Consider the following 26004-nt stretch of genomic DNA (forward strand, 5'->3'; position numbering starts at 1 on the left):
TTCTAATGATTTTATTACCTGCACTGTTTGGCAAGCATTCTCTCCCAGTACACACAGTCCGCAGCACTGCCAGACATTGTTCCCAGCAGGTAAGGGTTAATCTCAATCACCTTCTTGAACGCCTGGGTGCCTAAACAAAACAGTACAATTATATTTTTAACATTCTGTAGGTGCTTTAAATTACTGTGTATCATAGAATTTACAGTGCAGAAGGAGGCTATTCGGCCCATCGAGTCTGCACCTCCACCCTAGCCCCATAACCCAGTAATCCCACCCAACAATAAGGGCAATTTTGGACACTGAGGGCAATTTATCATGGCCAATCCACCTAACCTGCACATCTTTGGACTGTGGGAGGAAACCGGAGCACCCGGAGGAAACCCACGCACACACTGGGAGGACGTGCAGACTCCGCACAGACAGCGACCCAAGCCGGAATCGAACCTGGGACCCTGGAGCTGTGAAGCAATTGTGCTATCCACAATGCTACCGTGCTGTATTGTCATGTGAGAGTCCCTTTAAGAAATGGGTGTTTATCAAGTAGCTGTAGTGGGTGTACCTTTAAGAAATGGGTGTTTATCAAATAGCTGCAGTGATGTCAGAGTGTGGATGGAACTGGATTTTGGTCTGTGTCTTTTTACTTTCACTTTGAGAAAAAAGCCGGTGTGTGTCTGTGTTTTAGTTTCGTTTTCAGAGTTGGAGCTGCATCCAGCCAAACAAGGTGTGATTTTGATCTCTCTCTGCATATAAAGAATGTCTTCAGATCACTTGCTAATTTAAAAGTGATAACTGCTCTCAGCAGAGAATTAAAAACCTGCTGACTTTATTAAAGAGGGTATTTGTCGTATGGATGTTGCGAGGAAAAATTAAGGGTTACTATAGAGTACTGTATTCTTTGGGGAGAGTATTTGAGTTGATAGTTGCTAAGGTGTTTACTGTGTGTTATAAAATGTTATCTGCATTCATAGAATAAACATTGTTTTGTTTTAAAAGTACTTTAGATCTCTGTTGCATCACACCTGTAAAGTGGGCCCTTGTGCTCCCCATAACCAAAATCTATTAAAGGTTGTGGGGCAGGTGAACTCCATGATACACTTTGGTGTTCTCTAAACCCTGGCCCATAACAGTATGCATCAATGAAGAGTGCAGGAGAACATGCCAGGAGCAACACCAGGCATACCCAAAAAGGTGTCAACCTGGTGAAGCTACAACACAGGACTACTTGTGTGCCAAACAACATAAGCAGCAAGTGATAAACAGAGCTAAACGATTCCACAACCAATGCATCAGATCTAAGTCGTGAATGGTGGTGGACTATTAAACAACTCACTGGACGAGGAGGCTCAACAAATATCCCCATCCTCAATGATGGAGGAGTCCAGCATATACGAGCAAAAGACAAGGCTGAGGCATTCGCAAAAATCTTCAGCCAAAAGTGCCGAGTGGATGATCCATCTCGGTCTCCTCCAAAAGTCCCCAGCATCGCAGATGTCAGTCTTCGGCCAATACGATTCACACCACGTGATATCAAGAAACGGCTGAAGGTACCAGATACTGCAAAGGGGATGGGTCCTGATAATATTCCGGCAATAGTGCTGAAGACTTGTGCTCTAGAACTTGCTCACCCCTAGCCAAGCTGTTCCAATGCAGCTACAACACTGGCATCTAGCCGGCAATGTGGAAAATTACCCAGATGTGTCCTGTACACAAGAAACAGGATAAATCCAACCCAGCCAATTACCACCCTATCACTCTACTCTCAATCATCAGCAAAGTGATGGAAGGAGTCATCAACAGTGCTATAAAGTGGCACTTACTGAGCAATAATCTGCTCACGGACGCTCAATTTGGGTTCCGCCAGGGTCACTCAGCTCTTGACCTCATTACAGCCTTGGTTCAAACATGGACAAAAAAGCTGAATGCCAGAGTGAGGTGAGAGTGACTGCCCTTGACATCAAGGCAGCATTTGACTCAGTAGAACAAAGAACAAAGAAAATGACAGCACAGGAACAGGCCCTTTGGCCCTCCCAGCCTGTGCCGATCCAGATCCTTTATCTAAACCTGTTGCCTATTTTCCAAGGATCTACTTCCCTCTGTTCCCCGCCCATTCATATATCTGTCTAGATGCATCTTAAATGATGCTATCGTGCCCACCTCTACCACCTCCGCTGGCAAAGGGTTCCAGGCACCCACCACCCTCTGCGTAAAAAACTTTCCACGCACATCTCCCTTAAACTCTCCCCCTCTCACCTTGAAATCGTGATCCCCTTGTAATTGACACCCCCACTCTTGGAAAAAGCTTGTTGCTATTCACCCTGTCCATACCTCTCATAATTTTGTAGACCTCAATCAGGTCCCCCCTCAACCTCCGTCTTTCCAACGAAAACAATCCTAATCTACTCAACCTTTCTTCATAGCTAGCACCCTCCATACCAGGCAACATCCTGGTGAACCTCCTCTGCACCCTCTCTAAAACATCCGCATTCTTCTGGTAATGTGGCGACCAGAACTGCACGCAGTATTCCAAATGTGGCCTAACCAAAGTCCTATACAACTGTAACATGACCTGCCGACTCTTGTACTCAATACCCCGTTCGATGAAGGCAAGCATGCTGTATGCCTTCTTGACCACTCTATCGACCTGCTTTGCCACCTTCAGAGTACAATGGACCTGAACTCCCAGGTCTCTCTGTACATTTTCGCCAGAATTCTTCCATTGATCGTATAGTCCGCTCTTGAATTGGATCTTCCAAAATGCATCACCTCGCATTTACCTGGATTGAACTCCATCTGTCATTTCTCTGCCCAACCCCCCAATCTATCTATATTTTGCTGTATTCTCTGACAGTCCCCCTCGCTTTCTGCAACTCCATCAATCTTCGCATAATCTGAAAACTTGCTAATCAGAAGGGTATCAAGGAGCCTTAGCTAAACTGGGGTCAATGGGAATTGGGGGAAAACTCTCTGCTGGTTGGAGTCATACCTGACACAAAGGAAGATGGTTTTGGTGGTTGGAGTTTAATCATCTCAGCTCCAGGACATCACTGCAGGAGTTCCACAGGATAGTGTCCTAGGCCCAATCATCTTCAGATGCTCCATCAATGACCTGCCTTCCATCATAACGTCAGAAGTGGGGATGTTTGCGGATGACTGCACAATGTTCAGCACTATTCGCGACTCCTCAGATAATGAAGCAGTCAGTGTCCAAATGCAGTAAAACCTAAACAATACCAAGGCCTGGGCTGACAAATGGCAAGTTACAAGCTGTTGGGGAGAGTTTAAACTAATGTGGCAGGGGGATGGGAACCGATGCAAGAAGTTGGAAGGTAGTAAAACAGGGACACAAAAAAAAGGCAGTAAGGGGGAAAGTGTAAGGCAGAGAAGCCATAGTCAAAAATAAAAAAGGACGACAGTACAAGATACAGTGACTGAGGGGAGTTAAGTGAATAGGACCAAGAATACTAAAAGAATAAAACGGAAAGAAAAAACATTAATGGTAAGCGACACGGCAAGTTGTTACATGAAGATATGGGTTCAACGACAAGGAAAATTAGGAGAAAGGTTAAGAGGGAATATAACTTTGGAGAGGTTACTGATTGAGGTGTAAAGATTCAGAACAGAGGTAAAAAAGCCAACATAAGTGTACTTTACCTGAATGCTCGTAGTATTCGGAATAAGGTAAATGAGTTGATGGCGCAAATCAACGTGAATGATTATGATTTAGTGGCCATTACTGAAACATGGTTAAAGGATGGTCACTGCTGGGAGTTAAATATCCGAGGGTATCAAACTATTCGGAAGGACAGAGTGGATGGTAAGGGAGGTGGTGTAGCTCTGTTATTTAAGGATGACATCCGGGCAATAGTAAGAGATGACATCGGTACTATGGAGGGTAAGGTTGAATCCATTTGGGTTGAAATCAGGAATAGTAAGGTGAAAAAGTCACTGATAGGAGTCGTCTACAGGGCACCAAATAGTAAGATTATGGTGGGGCAGGCAACAAACAAAGAAATAACTGAGGCATGTAGAAATGGTACAGCAGTTATCATGGGGGATTTTAATCTATATGTTGATTGGTTTAACCAGGTCGGTCAAGGTAGCCTTGAGGAGGAGTTTAGAGAATGTATCCGCGATAGTTTCCTAGAACAGTATGTAATGGAACCTACGAGGGAACAAGCGGTCCTAGATCTGGTCCTATGTAATGAGACAGGATTGATTCAGGATCTCATAGTTAGGGATCCTCTCGGAAGGAGCGATCACAATGTGGTGGAATTTAAAATACAGATGGAGGGTGAAAAGGTAAAATCAAACACTAGTGTTATGTGCTTAAACAAAGGATATTACAATGGGATGAGAGAAGAACTAGCTAAGGTAGACTGGGAGCAAAGACTTTATGGTGAAACAGTTGAGGAACAGTGGAGAACCTTCCAAGCGATTTTTCACAGTGCTCAGCAAAGGTTTATACCAATAAAAAGGAAGGACGGTAGAAAGAGGGAAAATCGACCGTGGATATCTAAGGAAATAGGGGAGAGTATCAAATTGAAGGAAAAAGCATACATAGTAGCAAAGATTAGTGGGAGACTAGAGGACTGGGAAATCTTTAGGGGGCAACAGAAAGCTACTAAAAAAGCTATAAAGAAGAGTAAGATAGATGATGAGAGTAAACTTGCTCAGAATATAAAAACAGATAGTAAAAGTTTCTACAAATACATAAAACAAAAAAGAGTGGCTAAGGTAAATATTGGTCCTTTAGAGGATGAGAAGGGAGATTTAATAATGGGAGATGAGGAAATGGCTGAGGAACTGAACAGGTTTTTTGGGTCGGTCTTCACAGTGGAAGACATAAATAACATGCCAGTGACTGATGGAAATAAGGTTATGACGGGTGAGGAGCTTGAGAGAATTGTTATCACTAGGGAGGTAGTGATAAGCAAGCTAATGGGGCTAAAGGTAGACAAGTCTCCTGGCCCTGATGGAATGCATCCCAGAGTGCTAAAAGAGATGGCTTGGGAAATTGCAAATGCACTAGTGATAATTTACCAAAATTCACTGGACTCTGGAGTGGTCCCGGCAGATTGGAAATTAGCAAACGTGACACCACTGTTTAAAAAAGGAGGTAGGCAGAAAGCGGGTAATTATAGGCCAGTGAGCTTAACTTCGGTAGTAGGGAAGATGTTGGAATCTATCATCAAGGAAGAAATAGCGAGGCATCTGGAAGGTATTTGTCCCATTGGGCAGACGCAGCATGGGTTCATAAAGGGCAGGTCGTGCCTAACTAAATTAGTTGAATTTTTTGAGGACATTACCAGTGCGGTAGATAACGGGGAGCCAATGGATGTGGTATATCTGGATTTCCAGAAAGCCTTTGACAAGGTGCCACACAAAAGGTTGCTGCATAAGATAAAGATGCATGGCATTAAGGGGAAAGTAGTAGCATGGATAGAGGATTGGTTAATTAATAGAAAGCAAAGAGTGGGGATTAATGGGTGTTTCTCTGGTTGGCAATCAGTAGCTAGTGGTGTCCCTCAGGGATCAGTGTTGGGCCCACAATTGTTCACAATTTACATCGATGATTTGGAGTTGGGGACCAAGGGCAATGTGTCCAAGTTTGCAGACGACACTAAGATGAGTGGTAAAGCAAAAAGTGCAGAGGATACTGGAAGTCTGCAGAGGGATTTGGATAGGCTAAGTGAATGGGCTAGGGCCTGGCAGATGGAATACAATGTTGACAAATGTGAGGTTATCCATTTTGGTAGGAATAACAGCAAAAGGGATTATTATTTAAATGATAAAATATTAAAACATGCTGCTGTGCAGAGAGACATGGGTGTGCTAGTGCATGAGTCACAAAAAGTTGGTTTACAGGTGCAACAGGTGTTTAAGAAGGCAAATGGAATTTTGTCCCTCATTGCTGGAGGGATGGAGTTTAAGACTAGGGAGGTTATGCTGCAATTGTATAAGGTGTTAGTGAGGCCACACCTGGAGTATTGTGTTCAGTTTTGGTCTCCTTACTTGAGAAAGGACATACTGGCACTGGAGGGTGTGCAGAGGAGATTCACTAGGTTAATCCCAGAGCTGAAGGGGTTGGATTACGAGGAGAGGTTGAGTAGACTGGGACTGTACTCGCTGGAATTTAGAAGGATGAGGGGGGATCTTATAGAAACATATAAGATTATGAAGGGAATAGATAGGATAGATGCGGGCAGGTTGTTTCCACTGGCGGGTGAAAGCAGAACTAGGGGGCATAGCGTCAAAATAAGGGGAAGTAGATTTATGACTGAGTTTAGGAGGAACTTCTTCACCCAAACGGTTGTGAATCTATGGAATTCCTTGCCCAGTGAAGCAGTAGAGGCTCCTTCATTAAATGTTTTTAAGATAAAGATAGATAGTTTTTGGAAGAATAAAGGGATTAAGGGTTATGGTGTTCGGGCCGTAAAGTGGAGCTGAGTCCACAAAAGATCAGCCATGATCTCATTGAATGGTGGAGCAGGCTCGAGGGGCCAGATGGCCTACTCCTGCTCCTAGTTCTTATGTTCTAAGTTACACTCGCGTCACACAAGTATCAGGTAATGACATTCAATGGCTTTACTATCGCTGAATCCCCTACAATCAACATTGATCGGAAACAGAATTGGACTAGCCATATTAATACTGTGGCTACCAGGGCAGGTCAAAGGCTAGGAATCCTGCGGACAGTAACTAACCTCCTGACCCCCTACAGACTGTCAGCCTTCTACAAGGCACAAGTCAGGAGTGAAATGGAATACTCTCCACTTGCCTGGATGAGTGCAGCTCGAACAGCACTCAAGAAGCTCGACACCATCCAAGACAAAACAGCCCGCTTGATTGCTCCTCCTTCCGCAAACATTCAAACCCTCCACCACCAACAAACTTGGCAGCACGTGTACCATCTACAAGATGCAGAAACTCACCAAGGCCAGCACCTTCCAAATCCATGACCACTACCATCTAGAAGGACAAGAGCAGCAGGTACCTGGGAACTCCTCCAAGTCACTCAGCACCCTAATTTGGAAATATGTCACCGTTCCTACACTGTCGCTGGAGCAACATCCTGGAACTCCCTCCTGAACAGCACAGTGGGTGTACCTACACATCAAGGACTGCAGCGGTTTAAGAGGGCAACTCACCACCACCTTCTGAAGGACAACTAGGGATGGGCAATAAATGCTGGCCTAACCAGCGACACCCACATCCTGTCAATGAATATTTAAAAATCTGTGTGTCCAGACATATATGCATGTGTACGTACACATATGTCTGTCTGCATAGGGGCCAGTTTAGCTCAGTCAGCTGGACAGCTGGTTTGTAATGTAGAGCGAGACCAACAAGTGAGTTTAATTCCCGCACTGGCTGTGGTTATTCATGAAGGCCCGCCTTCTCAACCTTTCTCCTTGCCTGAGGTATGGTGACCCTCAGGTTAAATCACCACCAGTCATATCTCCTGGTCATCTGAGAATCTGGTGATTTTACTTACTTTATTATTCTATCATCATGTGTGTATGTGTGGCTGCTCATCTATATATCTGTATCTGTGTCAATGTACATGTCTATCTCTGTCCCTGTCTATATGAACATAGAACATAGAACAATACAGCGCAGTACAGGCCCTTCGGCCCACGATGTTGCACCGAAACAAAAGCCATCTAACCTACACTATGCCATTATCATCCATATGTTTATCCAATAAACTTTTAAATGCCCTCAATGTTGGCGAGTTCACTACTGTAGCAGGTAGGGCATTCCACGGCCTCACTACCTCTGTCCTATATCTATTACCCCTCAGTTTAAAGCTATGTCCCCTCGTGCCAGCCATATCCATCCGCGGGAGAAGGCTCTCACTGTCCACCCTATCCAACCCCCTGATCATTTTGTATGCCTCTATTAAGTCTCCTCTTAACCTTCTTCTCTCCAACGAAAACAACCTCAAGTCCATCAGCCTTTCCTCATAAGATTTTCCCTCCATACCAGGCAACATCCTGGTAAATCTCCTCTGCACCCGCTCCAAAGCCTCCACGTCCTTCCTATAATGCGGTGACCAGAACTGTACGCAATACTCCAAATGCGGCCGTACCAGAGTTCTGTACAGCTGCAACATGACCTCCCGAATGCGGAATATTTGGCTAATGGTAAAGTTCTTGAAAGTGTGGATGAGCAGCGGGATCTATGTACATGGACACCTAGATCCCTCTGCTCATCCACACTTTCAAGAACTTTACCATTAGCCAAATATTCCGGATTCCTGTTATTCCTTCCAAAGTGAATCACCTCACACTTCTCTACATTAAACTCCATTTGCCACCTCTCAGCCCAGCTCTGCAGCTTATCTATATCCCTCTGCAACCTGCTACATCCTTCCACACTATCGACAACACCACTGACTTTAGTATCGTCTGCAAATTTACTCACCTACCCCTCTGCACCTTCCTCTAGGTCATTGATAAAAATGACAAACAGCAACGGCCCCAGAACAGAGCCTTGTGGTACTCCACTTGTGACTGTACTCCATTCTGAACATTTCCCATCAACCACCACCCTCTGTCTTCTTTCAGCTAGCCAATTTCTGATCCACATCTCTCAATCACCCTCAATCCCCAGCCTCCGTATTTTTTGCAATAGCCTACCGTGGGGAACCTTATCAAACGCTTTGCTGAAATCCATATACACCACATCAACTGCTCTACCCTCGTCTACCTGTTCAGTCACCTTCTCAAAGAACTCAATAAGGTTGTGTGAGGCATGACCTACCCTTCACAAAGCCATGCTGACTATCCCTGATCATATTATTCCTATCTATATGATTATAAATCTTGTCTCTTATAATCCCCTCCAAGACTTTACCCACTACAGACGTGAGGCTCACCGGTCTATAGTTACCGGGGTTGTCTCTGCTCCCCTTTTTGAACAAAGGGACCACATTTGCTGTCCTCCAGTCCTCTGGCACTATTCCTGTAGCCAATGATGACATAAAAATCAAAGCCAAAGGTCCAGCAATCTCTTCCCTGGCCTCCCAGAGAATCTTAGGATAAATCCCATCAGGTCCCGGGGACTTATCTATTTTCAGCCTGTCCAGAATTGCCAACACCTCTTCCCTACATACCTCAATGCCATCTATTCTATTAGCCTGGGGCTCAGCATTCTCCTCCACAACATTATCTTTTTCCTGAGTGAATACTGACGAAAAATATTCATTTAGTATCTCGCCTATCTCTTCAGACTCCACACACAATTTCCCATCCCTGTCCTTGACTGGTCCTACTCTTTCCCTAGTCATTCGCTTATTCCTGGCATACCTACAGAAAGCTTTTGGGTTTTCCTTGATCCTTCCTGCCAAATACTTCTCATGTCCCCTCCTTGCTCGTCTTAGCTCTCTCTTTAGATCCTTCCTCGCTACCTTGTAACTATCCATCGCCCCAACCGAAACTTCACACCTCATCTTCACAATGGCCTCCTTCTTCCTCTTAACAAGAGATTCCACTTCCTTGGTAAACCACGGTTCCCTTGGATGCCTTATTTGTACATACTTCACTTTCTGTTTTTTATCCAGCATGGAACCTAACCCTATAAAAGTTGTGCTTGCATTCGCTTTCTTTACAGCACAGACACTGTGGGCTGAATGGCCTTTTTCTTTGCTGCAATTTTTCTCTGCTTCTATGGTTTATCTTCTCATTGCATTGGCAATATGGATGACTGTTATATTCTTGCCTTGATCAGCATGTGCGGCTGAGGTTTGGAGGGCTGGGGGAAATCCCATGGTAGGCGGTTGGGTCGGGGGGCTGGGAATATCCTGGGAGTTGATTCATCAAGGGATCGATGTTCTGGAATGTGGAGGTTGTCCAGTGCAGGGCTTGGTCTGGGTGTTTAAAGTACTTACAAAGAACAGGCTCTTCGGCCCTCCAAGCCTGTACCGGTCATGATACCAACCTTTGCCAAAACCCTCAGCACTTCCTTGTGCCATATCCCTGCATACCCATCCTATGCATTTGTTTGTCAAGATGCCTTTTTTAAAAAATATGTTTTTTATTTAAAACAGATTTGTAACATTTACAGAGAAAAAGGCCATATACAAAAGCCTTAACATATTGAAAACGAACAGTGGGAGAGAATAAACATATTAATAAAGCACTTCCCCAACTAGCTCTATTTACCCATGCCCCACGTGCTCAACTAACCTAATGTGGCTCTAACCCCCCCACCCCCACTTACCCTCCCCCCCGGGTGCTGCTGCTGTCGGTTTCCTATGCTATTCCCTGCAAGCGACTATCTCCCCCGGGGATTTCTGATCCCTCCCCCCCCGCCTCCCCCTTACCCTCTTAAATCTTCTCTGGTCTCCCTCCCGGCTGCCCCCCCCCCCCCTCCCGACCCCCCCGAGGCCTGCCCTGCCAGGTCCGCCCCGCGCTTGGCCCTAGCCCGCCCCTTCTCCTACTCTCCCTGGTGCCCCCCGACCTACGCTAACTACGTTGACCCCTGCCCTTAGCGCCTGGCTGTCTCCCGCCCGAATGCTCGGGCCCTCCCCCCACACCCCAAAGACCCATTAACGCCCCCCCCCCGTTGCAAGCTCCCAAACTCGCCCTAAGCAGTGCGCCCTCCAGGCCCCGTTCTCTGTCCAGGCTGAATACAATCTGAAATAAACATTACAGTGCAGGATAATTTAACGGACCGCCGCCACACAACAGCTCTGTGAGCCCAGAGTCCTTTAGTTCAAGTCCAGCTTCTTCTTTTAATAAAAGTCCATTCCTAGTCAAAACAAGTTAGGTTAACAGACCGCCACCACTGTAGAGCATTGAAACACAAACCAAATGTCCGTTAGTTCAAGTCCAGCTTCCTCTCTTTAATAAATGCCCAAACCTGTTCTGGTGTCTCGAAGTAGTGATGAAGTTCCTCAAACGTCACCCAAAGCTTCGCAGGATACAGCATTCCAAATCTCACCTGATTTTTGGAGAGGGCTGCCTTTACCTTGATGAATCCTGCACGCCTCTTGGCCAGCTCCGCTCCCAAGTCCTGGTAGATGCGCACCTCGCAGTTCTCCCATCTGCTGCTCCTCTCCACCTTGGCCCATCGCAGCACACGATCCCTGTCGGCAAGCCGGTGAAAGCGAACCACCAAGGCCCTCGGTCGGTCACCCGTCCTGGGCTTCCTTCTATGCGCCCATCCAACTCCAGGGGTCGAGGGAAGGCCTCCGGTCCCATCAGCGCCTCGAGCATACCCATCACGTATGCGTCCGCATCCGATCCCTCACAGCCCTGGGGGAGGCCCACGATCCTCAGGTTCTGCCTCCTGGTTCTGTTCCCCAGCTCTTCAAGCTGCTCCTGCATCCCCCTCTGGCGGGCGTTCAGCTCCTCTACCTCATGCTCCAGCTCCTTTACTGTGTCCGCCTGGGTGGAGAGCTTCACCTCAACCTCCCTGAGCGCCTTCTCTTGGACCGCCTGCGCCTTGACCATTCGATCCATCACCGCCCTCATCGGGTCCAACGTGTCCCTCTTCAAGTCGGCGAAGCAGCTCCGGAAAAACTCCATCTGCTGCTCCCTTGGCCAGTTGAACAGCAGCTCCCTGTTCCCCGCTGGCCGCCATGCTTCGCCGCCCGGCCAGAGGTCCCCGCTGCTCCTGCTTCGAACTTCGCCGCTCCACTCGACCACTTCTGGTCCGACTGTCCATACCCCGGGAGGAAAACCTCTTCTTTTCGTCTCCTCCACCGATTCAGGCCGCCAGGTCCCGAAGAAATCCTGCAAAACAGGTCCGTTTGCCCATCGCGGGCGGGAGCGATCCGACCTGCGACCTGCTTCCTCGAGAGCGCCACCGGAAGCCGTCAAGATGCCTTTTGAACGAGACTTCCGGGTGCGGCGATGACCAGCTAAGTCGCACGTTTCGGCACCTCCCGTTTTAACGGACTTTTGGGCTCTTATCGGGAGCCCCAACGGCAATTTTCGAAGGCTAAACCCATTGTGCGGCGATATAGAAGGGAGTCCCCCCGGATGTGAATGGATAGAGGAGATAATAGTGGCCAGATTGCAGAGGATCCTCTGGAGCAGCGGCAAAGAAGGGAAGCGAGAAGCAAGATGGCGGAGGAGGGAGGCCAATTGGTATGGGGCCTGGAACAGCAGGAGTTCCTTCGGCGATGTGTGGAGGAGCTCAAGAAGGAGGTGCTGGCGCCGATGCTGCAGGCGATCGAGGGGTTAAAGGAGGCGCAGAAGACCCAAGAGATGGAGCTTCGTGGAGTGAAGGCAAAGGCTGCCGAAAATGAGGACGAGATACAGGGCTTGGTGGTGAAGACGGAGATGCACGAGGCACTACACAAGAGGTGTATGGAGAGGCTGGAAGCCCTGGAGAATAGCTCGAGGAGGAAGAACCTAAGAGTCTTGGGTCTTCCCGAAGGTGCAGAGGGAGCGGACGTTGGGGTGTACGTGAGCACGATGCTTCATTCCTTAATGGGAGCTGAGGCCCCGACGGGCCCCCTGGAAGTGGAGGGAGCGTATCGAGTCCTCGCGAGAAGACCAAAGGCAGGAGAAATACCTCGAGCCATAGTGGTGAGGTTCCACCGTTACAAAGACAGGGAGATGGTCCTGAGATGGGCGAAAAAGACACGGAGCAGCAGGTGGGAGAACGCGGTGATCCGCGTGTATCAGGATTGGAGTGCTTAGGTGGCGAGAAGGAGGGCGAGTTTCAATCGGGCCAAGGCGGTGCTCCACAAGAGGAAAGTGAAATTTGGAATGTTGCAGCCGGCAAGACTGTGGGTTACGCACCAGGGAAAACACCACTACTTTGAGACGGCAGAAGAGGCGTGGACATTTATTGAAGAGGAGAAGTTGGACTAGATTGGAGAAAGAGTGTTTGAAATGAAGTAGTGAGGTGGTTGCAAGGGACTGGGAATCGGATGGGGAAAATTTTCTTTCCCCTCGAAGGGGGGGGGGGACATGAAGAAATGTGGGCGCCGGTGGGGAAGGGGAGGGAGAAGGAGAGAGGGAGCTGCGCCATTAGGGGCGGGGCCGAGAGGGAAGCACGGGCTTTGTTCCCGCGCTATGGAAACTGTGGCAGGAAAAGGGGGTGCAGGAAGGAGGGGGCCTCACATAATGGGAGGCTAAGGATAAACGGGGGAAGCCGAGGTCAGCCAGAGTTTGCTGACTTCCGGAAGCAACATGGGGGGAGCAACTAAGCTAGAGAGGGATCTAGCAGGGGGGGGGGGGGGGGTTAACTGGGTTGCTGCTGCTAAGGGGAAGGGGGAGCTGCTACGGGATGGGATGGTTGGGACGGGAGGGCGCCGTCGGGGGGATAAGTGGGTGCGTGGGAACCGGGTGAGGAGCTGGTCTAAAAAAGGGGATGGCTAGTCGATGAGGGGGGGGGTAAAGAGCCCCCCAACCCGGTTGATCACGTGGAAGGTGAGAGGGTTGAATGGGCCGATTAAGAGGGCAAGGGTATTTGCGCACCTAAAGAAGCTAAAGGCTGATGTGGTCATGCTTCAGGAGACGCATCTGAAACTGGCGGATCAGGTCAGATTACGAAAAGGATGGGTGGGACAGGTATTTCACTCAGGCTTGGATGCGAAAAATAGAGGGGTGGCAATACTGGTGGGGAAACGGGTATCGTTTGAGGCGAAGACCGTAGTGGCGGACAGTGGGGGCAGGTACGTGATGGTGAGTGGCAGATTGCAAGGTGAGGCGGTGGTGCTGGTGAACGTATATGCCCCGAACTGGGATGACGCGAACTTCATGAAGCGTATGCTGGGGCGTATCCCGGATCTGGAGGTGGGAAAGTTGGTAACGGGGGGAGACTTCAACACGGTGCTAGACCCAGGGCTGGACCGGTCCAGATCTAGGACCGGGAGGAGGCCGGCAGCGGCCAAGGTGCTTAAGGACTTCATGGAGCAGATGGGAGGAGTGGATCCCTGGAGATTTACTAGGCCAAGGAGTAAAGAGTTCTCCTTCTTCTCCCATGTCCACAAAGTGTATTCTCGGATAGACTTCTTTGTCCTGGGAAGGGCGCTGATCCCGAAGGTGGCAGGGACGGAGTACTCGGCTATAGCCATTTCAGATCATGCCCCACATTGGGTAGATCTGGAAGTAGGAGAGGAAAAGGAACAGCACCCACTCTGGAGATTAGATATGGGATTGTTGGCAGACGAGGGGGTATGTGGAAGGGTGAGAAGATGTATTGAAAGATACCTAGAGGTCAATGATGATGGAGAGGTCCAGGTGGGAGTGGTCTGGGAGGCGCTGAAGGCGGTGGTCAGAGGGGAACTGATCTCCATAAGGGCCCATAAGGGGAAACAAGAGAATAAAGAAAGGGAGAGATTGTTGAGGGAGATTTTGAGGGTGGATAGGCAATATGCGGAGGCTCCAGATGAAGGGCTACACAGGGAAAGACAAAGATTGCATACGGAATTTGATTTGTTGACCACGGGCAAGGCGGAGGCACAATGGAAGAAGGCACAGGGAGTACAGTATGAGTACGGAGAGAAGGCGAGCCGATTGCTGGCCAACAACTTAGGAAGAGGGGGCGGCGAGGGAGATTGGAGGGGTTAGGGACAAGGAGGGTAAGATGGAATGGGGAGCGGAGAGGGTGAACGGGGTGTTTAAGGCATTTTACGAGAGGCTATATAAGGCTCAACCCCCGGAAGGGAAGGAGGGAATGATGCACTTCCTAGATCAGTTGGAGTTCCCGAAGGTTGAGGAGCAGGAGAGGACAGGACTGGGAGCGCAGATTGAGGTGGAGGAGGTGGTAAAAGGAATTGGGAGCATGCAGGCAGGGAAGGCCCCGGGACCGGATGGGTTCCCGGTGGAATTCTATAGGAAATACGTGGACCTGCTGGCCCCACTTCTGATGAGAACCTTTAATGAGGCTAGGGAAATGGGGACACTACCCCCGACGATGTCGGAGGCGACGATATCGCTGATCTTGAAAAGCAGCGGGTCATACAGGCCTATTTCCCTCTTGAATGTAGATGCCAAGCTTTTGGCCAAGGTGATGGCGACGAGGATAGAGGATTGTGTCCCAGGGGTGGTCCATGAGGATCAAACGGGGTTTGTTAAGGGGAGACAATTGAATACTAACATACGGAGGCTGTTGGGGGTGATGATGATGCCCCCACCGGAGGGGGAGGCGGAGATAGTGTTGGCGATGGATGCAGAGAAAGCATTTGACAGAGTGGAGTGGGACTACCTGTGGGAAGTGTTGAGGAGATTTGGATTTGGAGAGGGGTTCATTGGATGGGTTCAGCTCCTATCTCGAGCCCCGGTGGCAAGTGTGACTACAAATAGGCAACGATCTGACCACTTCCGACTATACAGGGGTACAAGACAGGGATGTCCCCTGTCCCCGTTACTGTTCGCGTTGGCAATTGAGCCACTGGCCATAGCGCTGAGGGGGTCTAGGAAGTGGAGGGGGGTACTTAGAAGAGGAGAAGAACATCGGGTGTCATTATACACGGATGATTTGTTGTTGTATGTCGCGGACCCAGTGGAGGGGATGCCCGAGATAATGCAGACACTCAGGGAGTTTGGGGAATTTTCAGGATATAAATTGAATATGGGGAAGAGTGAACTGTTTGTGATGCACCCCGGGGAACAGGGCAGGGGAATAGATGATTTGCCGTTGAGGAGAGTAACAAGGGATTTTCGGTATCTAGGGATCCAGATGGCCAGGAACTGGGGAACCTTGCATAAGCTTAACTTGGCACGACTGGTAGAGCAGATGGAAGAGGACTTTAGGAGGTGGGACATGGTGCCCCTGTCATTGGCGGGCAGGGTGCAGGCGGTTAAAATGGTGGCCCTTCCGAGGTTTCTTTTTGTGTTCCAGTGCCTCCCCGTACTGATTACAAAGGCCTTTTTCAAGAAAGTGGATAAGAGTATTATGAGCTTTGTGTGGGCTGGAAAGACCCCAAGAGTGAAGAGGGGGTTTCTGCAGCGCAGCAGGGACACTGGCGAGTCTAAGTGATTATTATTGGGCCGCCAACGTGTCAATGATATGCAAGTGGATGAGGGAAGGGGAGGGAGCGGCGTGGAAAAGACTAGAGATGGCGTCCTGTAGGGGAACCAGCCTAAAAGCATTGGCGACGGTGCCTTTACCGTTCTCCCCGAAAAAATACACCACAAGCCCAGTGGTGGTGGCAACTCTGAAAATTTGGGGGCAGTGGAGACGACATAAGGGAGTGACGGGTGCCTCGGTGTGGTCCCCGATAAGGAACAACCACAGGTTCGTCCCGGGAAGGATAGATGGGGGATTTAAATCTTGGCAGCGAGCAGGAATTGCGAAATTGAAGGACTTGTTCTTAGACGGGACGTTTGCGAGTCTGGGAGCACTGACGGAAAAATATGGGTTGCCACCGGGGAATGCATTTCGATATATGCAAGTGAGGGCATTTGCGAGGCAACAGGTGAGGGAATTCCCGCAGCTCCCAGCGCAAGAGATCCAGGACAGAGTGATTTTGGGGGCATGGGTGGGTGATGGTAGGGTGTCAGATATATATAGGGAAATGAGAGACGAGGGGGAGACGATGGTAGAGGAGCTGAAGGGAAAATGGGAAGAGGAGCTGAGGGAAGAGATTGAGGAGGGGCTGTGGGCAGATGCCCTAAGTAGGGTAAACTCTTCGTCCTCGTGCGCCAGGCTCAGCCTGATACAATTCAAGGTTCTACACAGGGCGCATATGACGGGAGCAAGGCTAAGTAGATTTTTTCGAGTGGAGGATAGGTGCGGGAGATGCGCGGGAAGCCCGGCGAACCACACCCACATGTTTTGGTCATGTCCGGTACTGCATGGGTTCTGGGTGGGTGTGGCGAATGTGATATCAAAGGTGGTGGGGGCCCGGTTCGAACCAGGCTAGGGGTTAGCTATATTCGGAGTTGCAGATGAGCCAGGAGTGCAGGGTGAACCACACCCACATGTTTTGGCCTTTGCATCCCTAGTAGCCCGGCGAAGGATATTACTTATGTGGAAAGAAGCTAAACCCCCGGGCGTGGAGGCCTGGATAAATGACATGGCAGGGTTTATAAAATTGGAGCGGATAAAGTACGCACTAAGAGGTTCGGCTCAAGGGTTCACCAGGCGGTGGCAACTGTTCCTCAACTATCTCGCAGAGCGATAAGGGAAAATAGGAAAGGCAGCAGCAGCAACCCAGGGGGTGGGGGGGGGGGGGGGGAGGGGAGGACTCATTCGGGTCCTCAGGGGTTTTACACATGTGTTTATATATTAGTTATTTATATCGGATTTTGTGAAGTTATCATTTTAGTTATTAGTTATTACTTCTGTTGTTTTTTTTAAATTTGTTGTTGGCAGTTGCAGATTAGCTAGCATATTATTTATTTAAAAAACGGTCATTACATATATTATTTTAAAGTTGTAAAATGGAAAATTTTGCTTTGTCTTTGTTTGACCGAAAAACTTGAATAAAATATTTTTTTTTTAAAAAGATGCCTTTTGAACATCGTTAATGTATCTGCTTTCACAACTTCCCCTGGCAATGCATTCCAGGCACTCACCACCCTCTGCATTAAATTCCTGCCCCCCACATCTCCTCTAAACCTTGCCCCACAAACCTTAAACCTCTGCCCCCTGGTGACTGACCACTCCACACTGGGAAAGAGGGCCTGCCCATCCACTCTATCCATGCCCCTCATAATCTTGTCGACCTCTCAGGTCACCCCTCAACCTTCGTCATTCTAATGAAAACAGTCTGAGTCTATTCAGCCTCTCCGCACAGCTGACACCCTCCAGACCAGACAACATGCTGGTAAACTTCCTCTGCACCCTCTCCAAAGCCTCCACATCCTTCTGGCAGTGTGGAGACCAGAATTGTGCGCATATTCCAAGTGCAGCCTTACCAAGGTTCTATACGCTGAAGTTATTATTGAGTTTTTTTCCTTCTAACTCTTTCAAAATTAACTATTACTTACTTCCAGCTGGGTCCCCAACCTTCCCCTCCCCTTTTCTTCCTGACTTCCCCCTCCCCTTCTAGTCATCTTCAGTTCCTATATCTTGTTCCTTCCAACTGGCAGAACAGTCTGAAGTAAGTGATTTAAATCACTTCCAGCCTAGCGTAGTTGTCCAGAGGAAGGTAGCACTTCTGGACAATTGCCAGGTAAACCTTTACATGAAAACTTCTTACAGGGATTCCGTAGCGCATCATTGGGGAACCCTCCTGACCAAATCCAGCACTAGGGAGCCAGGAAGTTACAAGCCAATGAATGATTATTTTAACTCCATAACTTGTAAAATGAAAGGATGATAGCTGACTTAGCTAAATATGGACATTAATTTTAATTTGAATAACGTCTTTTTAGACCAGAACTGTAAACATGAACAAGTGCCAGGTGTAAGCGTTTTAGTCCCACTCTGTATATTATCTGTTTATTATACACAGTATAATATGCTGTGGTTCAGTTGGTACCACACTTGCCTCTGAGTCGAAAGGTTGTGCGTTCAAATCTCACTCCAGGACTTTGGAAGAATCTAGGTTGACTTTCTGGTGCAGTACGGAGGGAGAGCCGCGCTGTCAGAGGTACTTCCTCAGATGACAAATCCAGGCCCTGTCTGGCTCACCAATGGACATAAAGATCTCGTAGCCACTGAGTGGGAGGGTTATTTCCTGTGTTCTGGCCACATCATAAAGTTAAAAACAGATTATTCGCTCATTGTCACATGGCTGTTGGTGGGATCTTGCTGCGATATCATGGATATCATAGAATTTACAGTGCAGAAGGAGGCCATTCGGCCCATTGAGTCTGCACTAGCTCTTGGAAAGAGCACCCTACCCAAGGTCAACACCTCCACCCTATCCCCAAAACCCAGTAACCCCACCTGACACTCAGGGCAATCTGCCACCTTTCCTGAATTACAACAGCGACCACACCTCAAAAGCACTCTAATGGCTGCAAAACATTTCAAGATGTCTGGTAGCTGTAAAAGGTGATATATCAATGCAAATCTTCCTTTCGATACCCGAGGTGTCACACTGCACCCACCATCAATCCATGGAAAGAAAGGGTTAGCCCTCAGCTGTTCTCCAGATTTTGGTTTTGGACGAAGTGACCGGAGGGCTCTGTCTATTTCTGGTGGGTTGGGGAAACTATCGCTTCACACCAGATTGCCCAGTATTTGGACCATATATTCTGTGGGGTTCCTGCCTTCGATTCCCTCTGACAGACCCACAATCCCGAGGTTTTGGTGCTTCGATCGGTTTTCCTGATCCTCAATCTTTCTTTTCAGCCTCCCCAGCATTGCGATTAACTTTGATATTTCCTTTTCCAGTGCGGCGATCCAATTGCTCTGGTCTGTTGAGGCATTGTGTAGCTCCTTTATGGTGCTTTCCTGGGCTTCCAATCGCCTCTCCGCCTCGTCTAGGACCATCTTCATGGTTGCTTCCACCACCGCCACCCTGACCACAGCCTGGATTTCGGTTTTCATCTCCTCTCTATGTTCGCTCAGTTCTCTTGAAAGGAACATCCTGCAGCCAACCCCTGGCGAGGAAGGCTCCTTGTGCGGCGGGTCAGTCCTTCTCGCTCTGGTGAGGCCCGAGCTTCATCACCTCGTGCGTCAGCCGGCTCAGCCATTTGCTTCTCCTGGCTTGTTCCTCTTCTTGTTTCTACACAGTCTCTGGAGTGACTGTTATGCGGCATCTTCTTATGCAGTGATGTTGATCGAGGTGCGGGGATATTTTTTTCCTTGTATTAGTGAGCTATTATGGACAAAATAACCTATTTTCAGGTTCGTAGGAGAGCCACCTGATGTGCAACTACTCAGCACATCCCCATCATCGGAAGTCCATTATAGGGGCATTTAACAGAAATGAAACAGAGTCCTGTGACAAGCGCGTGTAGCCGGGTTTTTCCAGGTGTTTGCAGCATCAAGACCCCACTATCAAATGGGAATTTTGGGGCCTCAGCGAGGAACGAGCTCCGTTCGCCAGTGCAGGAAGAGATCCAATCTCTAGACTGCCCACCATGGCCTCCGAACCCCCCCAACACATCTATAAGGGAGTCATTGAGGCCCCGCACCCCACCTCATAAGGGCAGGGTACCCCTCTGGGCCCGATCTCCAGCGTGGGCAAAATGCCACCCTTGCACCTTGGCACTGCCAACCTGGAACCCTGACAGGGTGACATCCTGGAATTGCCAAGATGCCCAGGTGGCATCAAGAGTGCCAGGGTACTACCCTTCCCAGAGTCTGACTACCCAGGTGCCTCCGATCACCTGGAAGATCCCAAGTGCCGGTTCGCCTGGTCCCTGTATGTGGAGGTGCTAACTGGCACTTGCTTGGGGTCTCCGAGGCACGGGGATTAAATCCCGTGCCCTGAGTAACTCCAGCGAGTGCATAATAAGTGCTTACCGCAGCACTTTAATATGTAAATTTGCCAATCTGGATCCAACCCACAAATCCAAGTCATTAATATATATTAAAGCAATGATCGTCGTACTGACCTCTGGGGAACACCATCCCATAGGTGGACATCTCACATTTTGAGCCTGCGGAAGCTAGCAGGAAAACACACCCCATCCTCCAGCCCTGATCTCATTCATTATGCACCCTGGTATTCCACACTGTATTCCATAGTGGGGCAGGTTGGGGTGTAGTCCACTGTTGTATCTGGGCGCCATATTGAAAAGACATCCAACACTACTGACCTACTGTTGCAGAAAAAAGGTCGGCCTTCTGGAAATGAAGATGGATCTCCGGGAACACTCTGAGCTTGGCAGATGAACTCCTTCCAGGACACCGAGTCTGCAAGATCCACCTGTAGATGCTTCTCCAACCCAGGTGATGGTCCGGGCTTGCGGGCGGCCTCCTTCAGAACTCCAGAGGCAATCCCAGACATTGAAGTCACACGGGATCAGGGGTGAACTGGCAAGGTGGATACAGAACTGGCTAGGCCATAGAAGGCAGAGGGTAGCAATGGAGGGATGCTTTTCCAATTGGAGGGCTGTGACCAGTGGTGTTCCACAGGGATCAGTGCTGGGACCTTTGCTCTTTGTAGTATATATAAATGATTTGGAGGAAAATGTAACTGGTCTGATTAGTAAGTTTGCAGACGACACAAAGGTTGGTGGAATTGCGGATAGCGATGAGGACTGTCTGAGGATACAGCAGGATTTAGATTGTCTGGAGACTTGGGCGGAGAGATGGCAGATGGAGTTTAACCTGGACAAATGTGAGGTAATGCATTTTGGAAGGGCTAATGCAGGTAGGGAATATACAGTGAATGGTAGAACCCTCAAGAGTATTGAAAGTCAAAGAGATCTAGGAGTACAGGTCCACAGATCACTGAAAGGGGCTACACAGGTGGAGAAGGTAGTCAAGAAGGCATACGGCATGCTTGCCTTCATTGGCCGGGGCATTGAGTATAAGAATTGGCAAGTCATGTTGCAGCTGTATAGAACCTTAGTTAGGCCACACTTGGAGTATAGTGTTCAATTCTGGTCGCCACACTACCAGAAGGATGTGGAGGCTTTAGAGAGGGTGCAGAAGAGATTTACCAGAATGTTGCCTGGTATGGAGGGCATAAGCTATGAGGAGCGATTGAATAAACTCGGTTTGTTCTCACTGGAACGAAGGAGGTTGAGGGGCGACCTGATAGAGGTATACAAAATTATGAGGGGCATAGACAGAGTGGATAGTCAGAGGCTTTTCCCCAGGGTAGAGGGGTTAATTACTAGGGGGCATAGGTTTAAGGTGAGAGGGGCAAAGTTTAGAGTAGATGTACGAGGCAAGTTTTTTACGCAGAGGGTAGTGGGTGCCTGGAACTCACTACCGGAGGAGGTAGTGGAGGCAGGGACGATAGGGACATTTAAGGGGCATCTTGACAAATATATGAATAGGATGGGAATAGAAGGATACGGACCCAGGAAGTGTAGAAGATTGTAGTTTAGTCGGGCAGTATGGTCGGCACGGGCTTGGAGGGCCGAAGGGCCTGTTCCTGTGCTGTACATTTCTTTGTTCTTTGTTCTTTGTTAGGTGAGTTCCAACAGCTGTATGAATATGTTTCACACCAGGGTTGTGGAGAATCTGGTGTGGGGGGTGTCATAATATACACCAGTATATCATGGTGCAGACACACACTGATGGACACACAGTGGGACCAATCAACATACACAACACCGCAGCCAATCACCAGTGAGAGCACACGCACTATAAAGACAGGGAACATCAGAGTTCCCGCTCATTTGAGTAGCAGCTAGCTAGGAGCACAGAGCTCACAGCCTGCAACACAGACATTCACCATGTGCTGAGTGCATCAACTGGTTAGGACAAGGCAAAGGTTTTTCGTTAAAGTTGGTATCGTATTTACCCACAGTTCAAGTATGTTTAAATAGTTAACCTTTTAAATAAAATTGTGTTGCACTACTTCAAGTGTTGGTGACCTGTATATGATCCAGAACACCCAACACATCATGATACCAGGAGTGGTTGCATACTAGCACTCCTTAGACCTACCTGCAAGTGATCTGCCTTCTGCCAGCATTCCATCATTCTGCAACATGGACATCAGCCCGCCGCCGCCGCTCCGCATCGCCGGCAACCTCGGGGCCAACTGGAAGATTTTCCAGCTCTACCTCGAAGCCACAGACAGGGAGGGCGCCTCGGACACCAGAAAGATTGCTCTTCTCCTCTCCACGGCCGGGGACCATGCCATCCACATTTTCAACTCTCTCACCTTTACAGGTGACGAAGACAAGACGAAGTTCAAGACGGTTCTCCTCAAATTTGACACTCACTGCAGCGTAGAGGTGAATGAAAGTTTTGAACGCTACGTGTTCCAGCAGCGTTTGCAGGGTAAGAACGAACCTTTCCAATCCTTTTTCACGCACCTCCGCATCCTTGCGCAATCTTGCAGCTACGGGCCCACCTCCGACTCCATGATACGCGACCAGATCGTTTTCGGTGTTCAGTCAGACCCCCTACGTCAGCAGCTCCTCAAAGTAAAGCAACTCACCCTAGCGACCGCCATTGAGACCTGTGTCCTACATGAAAATGCCACCAGTCGGTACTCCCATATACAAGCGGCTGTAACGGCGCGGCAATGTCCACACGAGGCGGAACGGGTCCAAGTGATTGAACACCTCCAGGGCCTCAGCCTGGATGAGGGCGGCCTTTTCGCGGACTCCCACGCTTGTATGCACCAAACCAGGGAACGGCGACGTGAAAGAACGTAATGCGCAGGCGCGCAGCACGCAGGACCGCACCGCGCATGCGCGGTGGCGCAGCGAACGTGCTGACGTCACGACGTGCGGCAACTGTGGCTCCGCCCATTTAAAGCGGCAATGCCCCGCAAAATCTTGACAATGCCTACGATGTGGAAGACTTGGCCACTATGCTGCCTGCTGTCGTGCAGCTCAGCCTTCCAATTCATATCGCTTCAGCCAGCCTCGCAGAAATGTTCGGGCAATTCAACCCACGGTCACGGAGTCCGATTCCGACCTCCCACACAGCAGTGACACCGAGGACCCGAAGGCGCATTTTTGAGTCGGTGTCGTAACGAAAAACAGGCTGTCCCCGAAGCAAAGACACCAGCCGCTGTCGGTATACAGCATCGATCCAGACGATAAGTGGTGTGCCACCCTGACGGTCAACCAGAATTCGCGCCCACCTCAGAGACTTAATTTGTGAACTTTGCACAAATGGACTATCTGGTCTGTTCTGTTCTTCCGTTTAATCGTTCAAGTGGTTTCAGGAACATTCACCACACATTATTTATTGTCACGCAGGCACATTTTCTTTATATAAAAGGGGGGATGTCATAATATACACCAGTATATCATGGTGCAAACACACACTGATGGACACACAGTGGGACCAATCAACATGCACAACACCGCAGCCAATCACCAGTGAGAGCACACGCACTATAAAGACAGGGGACATCAGAGTTCCCGCTCATTTGAGTGGCAGCTAGCTAGGAGCACAGAGCTCACCTGTATGTGATCCAGAACACCCAACACATCAGGGGGAAGGGTCATAACGGGATGCAACTTAGTTTCACACCGCCCTCTAGCGGGTGTTCTGACCCACCAAGGCAGGCACCACCGAGAGGTCCATATGGTCTGAAAAATAGCCTTTTATCATTCTAAGGCATGGATTGTCAATATTAGTTGGTGTGCCTTTTAATTTACAGTGAAGGCTTCCTTTCACTTTATTCAATATTGTTCCTTATTAAAAAGAACTAAAATACATGATTTACATTTTATCATTTAGCTCCCATTAAAAAAGCAAGCAATAACCGAGACACTTTGCAAACCCTAGTTTCTATTAGCAGCAATGAGTCTCAAGTCTACAATTTATATAAATGATTTAGATGAAGGGACTGAAGATGTGGGGCGAAATTCTCCGGAAACGGCGCGATATCCGCCGACTGGTGCCCAAAACGGCGCAAATCAGTCGGGCAACGCGCCGCCCCAAAGGTCCGGATTGCTCCGCATCTTTGGGGGCCTAGCCCCAACCTTGAGGGGCTAGGCCGGGGCCTGACGAATTTCCTTCCCGCCAGCTGGCGGAAAAGGCCTTTGGTGCCCCGCCAGCTGGCGCGGAAATGACATCTCCGGGCGGCGCATGTGCGGGAGCGTCAGCGGCCGCTGACAGCATTCCCGCGCATGCGCAGTGGAGAGAGTCTCTTCCGCCTCCGCCATGGTGGAGGCCGTGGCGAAGGCGGAAGGAAAAGAGTGCCCCCACGGCACAGGGCCCGCCCGTGGATCGGTGGGCCCCGATCGCGGGCCAGGCCACCGTGGGGGCACCCCCCCGGGGCCAGATCACCCCGCAGCCCCCCCCCCAGGAACCCGGAGCCCGCCCGCGTCGCCTTGTCCCGCCGGTAAGGTAGGTGGTTTAATTTACGCCAGCGGGACAGGCATTTTAGCGGCGGGACTTCGGCCCATCCGGGCCGGAGAATCGCGGGGGGTGGCCCGCCAACCGGCGCGGCGCGATTCCCGCCCCGCCGAATATCCGGTGGTGGAGAATTCGGCAACCGGCAGGGGCGGGATTCACGCCAGCCCCCGGCGATTCCCCGACCCGGCGGGGGGTCGGAGAATCTCACCCGTGGTTGCTCAATTTACTGACAACACAAAGATAGGTAGGAAAGTAAATAATGAAGAGGACATAAGGAATCATCGAAGAATAGAATCATAGAATCCCTAGAGTGCAGGAGACCATTCGGCCTATTGGTTTTGCACCGACTCTCTGAAAGAGCACCCTAGCCTCAGCCCACTCCGCTGCCCCATCCCTGTAACCCACAACGTAACTGTTGGATACTAAGGGGCAATTTATCCTGGCCAATCCACCTAACCTGCACATCTTTGGACTGTGGGAGGAAACCAGAGCACTCGGAGGAAACCCATGCAGACACATAATAATAATAATCTTTAGTTTTGTCACAAATAGGCTTACATTAACATTGCAATGAAGTTACTGTGAAAATCCCCTAGTCGCCACACTCTGGCGGGTACACAGAGGGAGAATTCAGAATGTCCAATTCACCTAACGGCATGTCTTTCGGGACTTGTGGGAGGAAACCGGAGCACCCGGAGGAAACCCAAACATGCAGTGACCCAAGCCAGGAATCGAACCTGGAACCCTGGAGCTGTGAAGCAACAGTGGTACCTATTGTGCCACACATAGCAAAGGTGCAAACTCCACACAGTCACCTAAGGCCAGAATTGAACCCGGGTCCCTGGCGTTGTGATGCAGCAGTGCTAACCACTGTGCCACCATGTGACCCGAGGTTACAAAGGGAACAAAAATAGGTTAAGTGAGTGGGAAAAGATCTGGCAAATTGAGTGTGATGTGGGCAAATGTGAAATGGTCCATTTTGGCAGGAAGGATAAAAAAACTTATTTTCTAAATGGTGAGAGTTTGCAGAGCTTTGAGATGTCTTATCTATATTCATTCATGGGATGTGGGCCTCACTAGCCATCATTTATTACCCACCCTTAATTGCACCTGAACTGAGTGGCTTGCAAGACCATTTTGGAGGGTAGTTCAGCATTGACCATATTACTACAGATCTGGGGTCGCATAATA

At 49.3% G+C, this 26004-nt stretch overlaps 1 protein-coding gene across 1 annotated transcript in view; it reads right to left on the reverse strand.

The window, feature by feature from the left end:
• LOC140390092 (proteasome subunit beta type-8-like) overlaps positions 1-26004 on the reverse strand; it is an 86784-nt gene that overhangs the window by 20847 nt on the left and 39933 nt on the right. Inside the window, exon 3 of the mRNA XM_072474996.1 lies at positions 19-130. Within this exon, the coding sequence (XP_072331097.1) occupies positions 19-130 (112 nt within the window). The remainder of the gene's footprint in view (positions 1-18; positions 131-26004) is intronic.

Source organism: Scyliorhinus torazame, chromosome 14, assembly GCF_047496885.1.
Source record: "Scyliorhinus torazame isolate Kashiwa2021f chromosome 14, sScyTor2.1, whole genome shotgun sequence".
Lineage (NCBI taxonomy): Eukaryota > Metazoa > Chordata > Chondrichthyes > Carcharhiniformes > Scyliorhinidae > Scyliorhinus > Scyliorhinus torazame.